Source organism: Thalia democratica, chromosome 5, assembly GCF_965202585.1.
Source record: "Thalia democratica chromosome 5, ktThaDemo2.hap1.1, whole genome shotgun sequence".
NCBI classification, from domain to species: Eukaryota; Metazoa; Chordata; class Thaliacea; order Salpida; family Salpidae; genus Thalia; species Thalia democratica.
Window position 1 is genome coordinate 71,535,709 of NC_139169.1, and position 11,727 is coordinate 71,547,435.

At 26.0% G+C, this 11,727-nt stretch overlaps 1 protein-coding gene across 1 annotated transcript; it reads right to left on the reverse strand.

Annotated features, from left to right (window-relative positions):
* Window positions 1–6,711: 6,711 nt before the first annotated feature.
* LOC145836838 (casein kinase I-like) lies at window positions 6,712–9,029 on the reverse strand. The gene is made up of 6 exons (XM_082944610.1): window positions 8,928–9,029; window positions 8,074–8,297; window positions 7,652–7,798; window positions 7,272–7,481; window positions 7,065–7,133; window positions 6,712–6,811 (listed from the first exon to the last, which is right to left on the reverse strand). The coding sequence occupies exons 1-6, from the start codon at window positions 9,027–9,029 to the stop codon at window positions 6,712–6,714; spliced, it is 852 nt and encodes a 283-aa protein (XP_082800736.1).
* Between the last annotated feature and the right edge of the window lie 2,698 nt (window positions 9,030–11,727).

Sequence of the window (11,727 nt, forward strand, 5' to 3'; positions counted from 1 at the left end):
AAAATTGGTTTAAATTACTTCTTTTATATTAAACACTACAACTATTTTGAAATGACTGCAACCTGCAGCAAATTTTCCTATATAGTGCGACCTGCGAGCAAGTATTTAAAAAAGAATGGCCCGTGTATTATAGAAAGCTGCCGACCCTTGTTAAAAACCAAATTTCTATCGATGCCTATACTTTTTAAACTAAAAAGCAGTTGAAATAAATGCTATTCTACCAGTATGTGCTAAATAAAACATTATTATCCTAGTATTCAGAAATACTGTCCATTTTTAATGGTCATACTTTCGTTTGAGGAATAATATCTTCATCATTTACTTTCAATTTTTCGGATACTTTAATAAAGACTAAATTTTTGCTAAGTTGGGAAAACTTAATTATGTTTTATATTAGAAACTAAATTTTGGCGAATGTACTATATGAGAAAAAATTCGTACCTTGAAACCTGAAAAATTTTAATAGACTCTTAAATGAGGAACAGACAGGTTTATTATAACTAAAAAATAAATAATGGTTGAACATTCAAGTGCTCGATTATAGCTTATAATTAATTTTACGTTTAAGGGTGTATTGAAAAAAAGTTAAAGATGTTTAAATAAGCTTGAAAAAAATTTAACTGAAAGCTATGACGTCATAAAAACTAAAAATGTAGAATACTATTAAATAGTAAAGTACCGGATCTCGCCAATTAGGCTAAGATCTGCCAGTGTCTTAATTTAGATATAAATATCCGGATCTTAACTAGGATTAGATCGAATTTATTGAAAAAAGATGGTATTTTTTATTTAAAACATGTCTACGAATAAAATAAAATAAAACACTAAATTTACAACGAATCGCTCATTAGAAATAAACTGATAAACTAAAAAGCAAAAAAAAGTTTCAATATTAGTTTTTATACAAGTTGTAATTATTGTTTTTGTAGGTTCACAGTAATTTTATTGTTGCTACCTAAGGCAAAAAAGTTTTTTAATAAAAAAAGCAAAAAAGAATCGACTGCTTGCTTAATAATGGCATATGTTTACCTTTTATTTCAAAGCATGTTGGCAAAAAATCGATATTACAATGTTCCTATAATATATTTTCATCGAAACAATCAAAATAATCATATATTTACTTATTAGCTTAGAAGCGATTAAGATAGAAATGATCGGGTTAGAAGTGATCGAGTTAGAAATGATTGGGTTAGAAATGATCGGGTTAGAAATGATTGAAAGTTAGAAATGATAGTAAACCTTTATAATTCGTTATTATTAATAGCTTAAATGTGTTGCTTTAAATTGTTAATGTAACATTGGGGTTCCACTAAATTAAAAAATAAAATTAGGGACATCCATAATACATAGCAATTTTATAGGGAAACTATAGATAAAAAAAATTGAATATTAAACGTAAAAACATATTTTTAAGGTAAATTAAGTTGGATTTGTCATTAACTGTTTATAAGCATAACTCACCAAAAAATTTACAAAAGTTTGAGGGTTTTTGAGCTGTAATATAACTTAAGACAAATTTTAAAGAAGGGAAATTTCTATCTGCTAGATGGTACCATAAAGTAACATGTTTATACTGAGATTTCAAGGATTTAATTTAAAGAATTTATCAAATTAAAAAGTTATTAAACTTTTTGACACGTTTTTTCACTACACGGTGTAGCTGTTTTGGTTTTAAAATTTCAATCACCAAGCAAAAAATGGTAATTTATAGAAATTTTTAGAGATTTTCACAGATTTTTTATTGTTTAGTAGAACTATAGGGGTTTTCAGATTATTGCAAACTTATAGGAATTAATAAGGAATTATAGGGATTTATACGGAGGTGGGAACCCTGTAATATGTACAAAAAAATCTTTAAACATAGGAAACTAAAATAAAGTAATAATTAAAATAGGTAAATAAGTTGTATTAATTTGAGAGAAACATAACCAATGTTATGTTATTAAATTACTAGTCAAATATATGTGAGAAGCTAACAACTATCACTTATCGGTAGTGAGAAACTTAAACTATCACATCACAGTAGTGAAGAGTTTACAACTATTACATCACAGTAGTGAAGAGTTTACAACTATCACATCACAGTAGTGAAGAGTTTACAACTATCACATCACAGTAGTTAAGAGTTTACAACTATCACATCACAGTAGTAAAGAGATTACAACTAACACATCACAGTAATGAAGAGTTTACAACTATCACATCACAGTAGTAAGGAGTTACAACTATAACAGTAGTGAAGAGTTTACAACTATCACATTACAGTAGTAAGAAGCTACAACTATCACATAACATTAGTATTTAAACAAGGTATATAAATTAATTATCAAAAAACATAAAGTTGTATATAAAATTTATACAGTACGGTAAATCACTACAGTATATATAAAATTTTGATAAATTAAATTTAAAAAATGGTAGAAAAAAAAAATCAAACGTTCTCACTCTGTGGGTAATAACTAGTTTACCTAACTTCTAGTTTAAGAGTGGATTATAATCTTTAGTTAAAATTACTTCAATAATCAAGAAGTTTATTTCTACATTTTTTGAAAATATTGAAATTGTGAAATATTGAAATCTAAAATCATTAGTGCACTTATATTCGTAGATTTCATTTTATAAGGTATTTAACGAGCTCGTTGTTATTTTTAAGTATAATTAATAAAAGTACTGAAAGCATAAGAACTTTAATACATACAAACAAATTCTAATTGCTCTTTCGTTAAAATTTAATAAATCAACAATTTACACAACTCTATATAACACTCAGCAGTTATTCTATTTGTTTTACGTTAAAATTTGTATCTCCAAAATTCAAAGTTTTTATATGCTAAAATTTGTTAGTAGTATCTAGTATACTTTTAGAATAATAATTAACTATCTTTATAAAGTTTGTTGATTTGAGTAAAAAATTTTAAGCTATTAGAGTTAAACTGTATTTCTACCTTTATTAATTTATTTGTATATAAACTACTTAAGTTTTAACACAGAATAAAATATAAAAATAAACTTAAATTTAAAGTATTAAAAATAAGAAATAAACTTAAAAAAGTGTGTTATAACGAATTGTATTTTAATTAACATAAAAGTTATATTAAAAACAATGCATTCAGTAACAAAAAAAAATTATTTGTGTACACTAATTATTTATAACAACCTGATAACCAAATGTAGTGCAAATATGAAGTTTAAATAAAGGTCAAATTCTGACTGCTCCCACAAATCATAAGGGTATTGACACTCTAAAAGAGTAGCTTTATCATAGTTTCCAAAACATTACAGAGTTAACAACTATTATATCAGAGTCGTCTAAAAAATTTAGAAGCAAACAACTTAAAATTCACAGTAGTTATCATTATGTGATAGTTGTAAACTCTTCACCATTTAATGTGATAGTTGTAAACTCTTCACTACTGTGAGGCGATAGTTCTAAACTCATCACTACTGTGATGTGATATTTGTATTTATCACTATTGTGATGTGATAGTTGTAAACTCTTCACTTCAGTGATGTGGTAGTTGTAAACTAATAGCTACTGTGATGTGATAGTTGTAAACTCTTTACTACTTGTGATGTGGTAGTTGTAAACTCTTCACTACTGTGATGTGATAGTTGTAAGCTTTTCACTACTGTGATGTGATAGTTGTAAACTCTTCACTACTGTGATGTGATAGTTGTAAACTTATTACTACTGTGATGTGATAGTTTTAAACTCGTCACTAATGTGATGTGATAGTTGTAAACGTATCATTACTGTAATATTATATTTTTAAACTCTTCATTACTGTGATGTGGTAGTTGTAAACTCCTCACTACTGTGACGTGATAGTTGTAAACTCCTCACTAATGTGATGTAATAGTTGTAAACTCGTCACTACTGTGATGTGATAATTGTAAACTCCTCACTACTGTGACGTGATAGTTGTAAACTCCTCACTACTGTGATGTGATAGTTGTAAACTCGTCACTACTGTGATATGATAGTTGTAAACTTATTACTACTGTGATTTGATAGTTGTAGCTCCGTACTACTATGATAGAAGTTGCTCCTTAATAGTGTGTTGTAAACTTCTTAATGTTAAAAGCAACTGTGATATGATTGTTGTAAACTCCGTATGGTTTTGAAAACTATGATAAATTATCTCTTTTAAAGCGTCAATGTCTTTATGACTATTGACATGAGTCAGTATTTGACCTTTATTTAAATTACTTATTTGCGTTACAGTTGGTTGTTAGGTTTCTATATAAAATAAAAGTACACGAATCAATTATTTTTTCTTACTGTCTACATTGTTTATAACACTTATGTTAATAAAATAAATAATGCCTCTTATGTTTGTTATAATTTTAATATCAAGAGAATATAAGTAAAAAATAATACTCAAGATCCGTGTTTTAAAGCTTTACAAAATTAAATTCATCTTTCTGTTTGAAAACTAATGAGATTGAGATTATTTTCATTTAAATTATTAAAATTGTTTTTATTTAAAATTGTAAAATGTCTATTCATCTAGTTTATTTAAATTAAGGTTGTAAATATGAATTAGTGAATTGTAGTAAGTTATTATATTTTCTACGTAAAACTTTGAATTAAAACTTTACACTAAAACTTTATTAAAAACTACCACATTTTATGAATTCAAAACAACTCGAATTTAAAATCGAATATTATTAGGATTAATAAAAATTAAAATTATTTAAATTTTCATTGACTAAATAAAAATTAGAAGCATGCAAAAGTAAAGTTCCGTTCAAAATTGACTGATTGTTTAAAATTTTCGCAGTTCATTAGTATATCCGTGAAAATATAACGCCGTGCGAAAGTGATGCTATGCTAAAATGTCGCAATGCAAATTCAACGTCGTGCAAAAGTTTTAAAGTGTAAAAATGTCGCCGTGCGAAAGTAACGTCCGTGCAAAAATGATCCTGCTTGCATTTTCTAATATATTTTTTTTCAAAAAACGTCTACTTTCAAAAACCTGGAAGAAATTCATCTCAAACTAGTGGCAACCCTGAATTCAGTTTTTCCTTTTTATACATGAGACTCGTCAGAAAAATTTTAATTTAGGATAACTGGTAATACTCATGGTTATTTAGTTCTAGTTTTAATTACTATTTTCTTGACAGTTTTTCTCTAGTTTAGATGAAGTTAATTAAAATTTTTGTTTATGTATTTTTAGTAATAACAAATAAAAAATTGACAATGCATCTTAGTATTTTAAATTATGTATTAGTGGTTAGCAAAAATTGCAGCTTTTATTTGTTTAATGTTGTTTAATTATTGTCATTTTTCAACGTTCATAAAACTTTTAGTTGATAAGAAAACAGACAATAAACAATCAGTTTTTTATTTATTATTTTTTATCATGCAGTAGTAAGAAAAACGTTACAGAATTTCAATCAGTAATTTTATAATCCAAGACAAACAAAAATTAATGAAATCAATGTACAATTAAAAAGGTTTTTTGTGAAGATACAGGTTAGACAATATTATTTTCATTTTTAACAACTAAATATAAAACTCATTCAAGAACGTTTATTTGGGATGCAATACGTTGTCTTCTAACTGAAGAATCTGTGTTTAAAAATATTAATTTCGTATAGTGGAGTTAAGCAGAATAATTTCACTAACATAAATACTCATTTTTTAACTTGTAAAAGAAATCTTTTAAATGGTTAAAATAAATAAAAATAGTTAAGTACGGTGTGTAATCCAAAACATAAGTACTTACTAAGCTGTTTTTATTTAAGCTGCTTAAAATTTAAAAATGCAATCTTTTTTAGCAGTGTTTTACAGCTTGTTATATCTAACGTTCACGACTATTCTAGTTCTTAAATTTATTTTAAAAGGGCCACAGCTAAAAACTGCTTTTGTACAATTGCAAATATTTACTTATTATAAAGTTGATTTCATTTTTACACGGCTCTAATTTCCCTATTAATTTGCAATATTCTGATAAGTCCCGTTTGAAATTTTATGAAAATCCCTAGATATTACGCTTTTTTACTTCGTGTTTGAAATTTGAAAGCTATAACTGCAACACCGCATGGTGAAAAAATGCATTAAAATATATGTTAGTTTTTTTTTAATTTGTACCTCTGTACAAAACTGTGACTTATTTCGCCACCTACGAAGACAATTTTACACCAAAGATCATTTTTGCACGAGAAAATAAATATATAAAATAAAAGATCAACTAATAAAAAAAAAGTACTGACCGGGTAAATTTCGACCCTATTAAACATTGATAGTAAATACTAAATAAGAAATTATAACTAAAAAATATTATTAATTTTAGATGGAAATTTTGCGCGGGTGGGATTCGATCGGGTGGGAAATGCAAATATACCAGACTTATGCTGTGGACCTTATAAATAAAAATGATGAATTAAAATTATATCAAATATATTTAACTACACCACATGAAATCATATAACATTTTGTTATTCACAGCTACAAAAATAATAGGAAAAATATTAATCTAAAAAACTCTTTTAAATTTAAGCGGTTATTGTTGTGTGTACACATATATGCCAGAAATACTTACAAAAATATCTTTTAAGTTTGTTTTAAAAAGTATTTTCTTTAAATGACTGAGTGTTGATATATTTTTTAAACTTTCGGCTAAATATTTAGAAAAGATTAAATAATGTAATGTATGAGTCAATTAACAAAACGTATGACTCACTTTAAAACAGGCTTCAAATAATTTATAGCTGTTCCATTAGATATCTTCTTAGTCTGTTGTTAGCCCAGCTCCTTGGTAAAATATGGTCCCAGTCGTATTTTTTGCTGAACTTAAGATAACTTCTGTAATGATTAACTATTTTATGGTTAATATGAATATAACCTAACACTTTTCTTTTAGTTTAAACGGTTTAAATTTAGCTTGAGTAACTCATAAGATCCAAAACTTCTAATGATAAACTAATAATTTAATCAAATTATATTAATAGATGACTTATTGGTTGCTTTAGCTCCAGTTACTTACAATGACATTTACGTTTATTTTTCAAATAATTTACTGACACCAATTTCAGAACTAATTAAAGAAAATACAAACCTGTCATCTGGTTTTTCGAACATGCGTCTCAGCTTATCATAATCTGGTTCCTCTTTAAACCTCAGACTTCTAATAAATAAAATCTCATTATAAACACTGATTGAAAGTTTTCAAAATAATTTTATTTTCGACTGTTGTAACTGTCTAAGTTCAAACCGTAAAAACTAAATAAATTGTTTGAAACCTCACCTACAATAAGCGATATACTTAGCAAGCGGGTTGAATCCCATAGACTGCTCATCAATGTTTCTCGTCATTTTTCGTTCAAGAATCTTCTCAAACATCAGTCTTTTCGACGATGCCTGCAATCCGGTCCATGGTAATTTTGTAAAGAATTGAAGTAACACGTATCCAAGACTCTCAAGATCGTCTGCTCTTGAATGATTCCAGCAGTCAGTAGTATGAATAGACATATATCTGTTGTAAAATAAACGGACACATTATTTACAATTGAAACAATTTTTTATCCACTATTAAAACTATACATTGTTTTACTAGAACAGTTATAATAATTAAATATTAAAATAAATATTTAAGTAATTTTACATTAGTTTTTAATTAAATAGTTTAATAAACAATTGTCTAACCGGATAGTACCTAGAGGATAATGAATTCGTTCACTACGAATGTGCCTTTTATTTCTCATGTATCTACTAGCCAATCCAAAGTCTATAATGTAGACAGAGTTGCGATTGTTATTCAGCCCCATAACGAAATTCGCCGGCTTTAAGTCCCTGTAGTATAAAAAGTAAATAAATATTTTGCTTCTTTTTGCTTAACATTGTTTTAATAAAGGGCTTACAATGATAAAACTTAACACATTTTATAAAAGAGTAACAAACTAATTTAACAACTTTATAAGACGTCTTAAATATTCATTTTTTATTCATTGTATTTAGTATCCACGTGCATTTATAAATAAATATTGAACTAATTACTATTGCATCAAAAATTTACGAAAGACTGAAATACGTTATTAAACATTCACAATATTAATATTCAAGTCAACCTGTGTACAATATTGTGGTAATGAACAAATTCAAGTGCACTTATCATTTGTATGGCCAGCATTGAAATTGTTTTCCGAGAAAACACCCGATGAGAATGGTCAAATAAATCTTGCAACGAAGGTCCCAACAAATCCATAGCTAATACATTGTAACTATTTCCTAGAATCATTACATTCTCCTCATAATCCTTTACTGAAGGAACAACATTAGGATTTGAAATTGTCTGTATATTATTTCAATTTGAACATTAAACTGTTACAATAAATATGTATACTGTTAACTATATAGTTTTACTTTATATTATTCAATAAAACTTAATTTATGTAGAAAACTGATAGTCTTTTTCAAACATGGAACAATTCTTGACTTTAGTGACTGTTAGTAAGTTGCAGCAACTTAAGTGCGTTAAACTACCTTTGTATAATAAAAGTTGACATTAAATTAATTAAGTTTGTAAAATATTTAAATGATAAAATACAACTGATGTTTTGTATTTAGTTGCTTAAAAGCACGTTTTCAAGTTAGCTTAACAAAATACTATACATTTGAATTAGTTTAGTGTAATGTGTCTTAAAAGCATGCTAATTCTCAGTGTCTATTATATAAAGTTTTGTTTTTAAGTTTTAAACAATAATGATAAAAAAATAACTTACATTAGTTAAGTAAAAATCCGAACATTAAAAAATAGTTACTATAACATTAAGTATTACTACTAAATCACTTGTTATATCCTAAATCAAAGTTATTTAGCATACCAATAATATCTAATATAATTTACTTTGTATAAGTGTTATTCATTGTGAAGTCTAGGTGTTCTGTTTCCGCAAAGTTCTAACTTTATTGCAACTTCAACCATGGTTTCCTCATTTCTTCCCACGTAAATCTCTCCATAACCCCCGCTCCCAATATGTTCGACCAACTCATATCCTCCCACTTTTACTCCGATCAGTGCCATTGTTTGTTGCTTTGTCACAAAAACTAAATTATTTATAAAGCCGAGAGTATAAATTAGAATAATTTTATTTTCGTACTCCGTTCTTTAAAAGTAAAAATCCTTCACAAATAAAACAAAAAGTATATTAAACACAGTTTGAACAACGTTTTTTTTTTAAACAAAATTAGCATTAGATAGTTATTATTAAAATATTCTTTCTTCACTTAAGTAGAAATACAAATTTAAAATATACTTAACTTATTTCTGATAATTTTTTTTAACTTAATAAAATAGTTTACATAAAGTAAAAACTTTTAATATTTGAATCAAAAGTCTTAAATAGTTTTAGATTTAATTTTGTATAACTTCTAACACTAATCTATTCATATTCAACTGATGTATTAACTAAAATACTAATTTAAAGTTGTTGATTTAAGAAATATTACTAATTAACTGAAGGATGACTTTTATGTAACAATACAGACAAAATTTGACACATATGCAACGACAGTGCAGCAAAATTGAAAATGTTGTAACTCGTGATTAGTTTTGTTTTATTAAATGTAATTAGTATTCACAGATTTTGATTGAAATTGACAAAAATACCATCTAAGTGTCGAATATAATCAAACATAAACGTTTTATTTTTATTAAAAACAAAAATGAATGCACTAGTTTACTTTTATCAAAAATAGGTAACAAATAAAGTCATTAATTTTTTCTAAGGTAAAAGATGCGGCAAATTTTTTAATAACTACAATATGAAAAATGTTTATTTCTTTTTTAATTGTTTTACACCGATTTTTAATGTTAAAAATATAAATTTTTCAAACAAAAAAAATGTTGGACGTATTTTGTAAGTAACAGAGGAGATTAATCATAATGTATCTCTCATCATACTTTTTTATATTATTATTAGACGATAGCAATATATTTTTGATGACAAAATTACTGTCATATAGTCACTTTATTTGCTAACACACAAAAAATTAATTGCATTATGTATTAAAAAATTGATAAAACAACAATTTAGCTGGTTTTCAAAAATTTTTACAATTCAAATATCGACAATGGTTGAAGCCACTTTGAAAACGTGCAGTTTTGCAAGACCTGACTAAAAATAACGAGTAAATATCTGATTTTAGTTTTTGTTAAAATTATAGTGGTATTATTTTTTCATAAACTTAATTTGTTTTAAGCTCAACTTTTTTTATTACAGTTAAACTTGAATATTATGAAACTAATACTTACGATTTTATTAATTTTACCATCGATGTATAATAAATGCAAATAGTTTATGGTTTTAGTTTAGTTATCTGTTTTAATTTTAGCCTTCAAAAATTTATTTGATAACAATTTTCTTTGAAAAGGCATTCACTTTTGTTTATGCTATACATAATTTGTAAGTGTCTTTCTTTCAAATTTTGTTTTTAACAATTAAGTAATTAAATTTTTTTGGATCTGATTCAAGCCGAATCTTTGTTTGAAAAACAGTCATTACTAAATATACATCTAAAATTGCTGCAATAAGCTAGTTGTCTAGCTCATAAGTTTTTTTTTTCTACTAAATTAAAAGAAAGTCTATAACTATTTTATTTTTGATAGCATTGTACAATTGAAAATATTTATTTTTATTGATAGGACCATTTTACTAAGCAAAAGCTCTTTTAAAAAAATTATATACTAAAATAAATAAAACTATTTAACCTTCTAAAGTATTCAAACACTCACAACTTACAAAAGTTTTGATTAGTTTTTAAATTAAGTTAATTTTTAAACTAAATAAACTGCTTTTAATTGATAAAAGATCTGTCTTAATGTTTTTTGTCAAGTTTAAAAATTATTAAAAACAACAATGTAATAGCCAATAAAACATCCTATTTTATTGACAGACAAGCTACTATTATTTAAAAAGGCTTATATAAACTCAGCAAGTTATCTGAGCGCCTTAAAAGTACTAATTTATAATAAAAAAACGAATAAAAGTAAACAAAAGTCTAAATTTTAAAAAGTTCAAACTAAAAACTTTGTAAGATATATTAGTATTTAGAAATAAATAAATGTTTTCAACTTATTTGTATTTTGTTAGATTAATTTAAATACTACAACCTTAGGCTACATCATAATCTAAATAATATGCCAAAATCACTATTTAGGTAGTGTATTTTTAAGTATGTTTTTATATAAACACTTGTTTAGTGTTGTTTCTGTTTGTGTTTCGTTTGATCAACTTTTTATAAGTAACTTGCTTAAAAAAATGAACGCTTTAAAAGTTAATATATTTATTCGTTTTGCTTTTAAATTAAAAGTTATCACCTGAATCTTACATGTGTAAATACTTATCACAGGGGTGGCAAACTGCAGCCCACGGACCAAACGTGATACGCAAACCTGAAAATAATTGGCCTGCGATGTAAACTTCAGCTAAAACAACAGTTATTACATGCAAGTTTAAGGTTTTATTAAAAAATATTACTAATAGTGTTTTTATTTTTGCTTGTGAGTAAACTGCTGTTTAGTTAGTTTTTATTGTTTAAACACTTTTTTATGTGTATTTTATAGTTTAGATAATTTTCTCGATATTTTTTTTACCTGTAAACGATTTTCTAATTAAACTTGGCCGGTATCTCGTGAGGTTGCCGACCCCTGCTTATAGTACCAACTGGTATGCTAAAAAGTCCTATCTCAATTTTATTCTGTTATGTAAAAATTTTACTCT

Coding starts and splice junctions, on each gene's coding strand:
- LOC145836838 (XM_082944610.1), bottom strand. CDS start 9,029: ATGGCACTGATCGGAGTAAAAGTGGGAGGATATGAGTTGGTCGAACAT. Junction 8,298..8,927: donor GAAGAAATGAGGAAACCATG/GTTGAAGTTGCA, acceptor AATAATATACAG/ACAATTTCAAATCCTAATGT. Junction 7,799..8,073: donor TACCACAATATTGTACACAG/GTTGACTTGAAT, acceptor TTTATACTACAG/GGACTTAAAGCCGGCGAATT.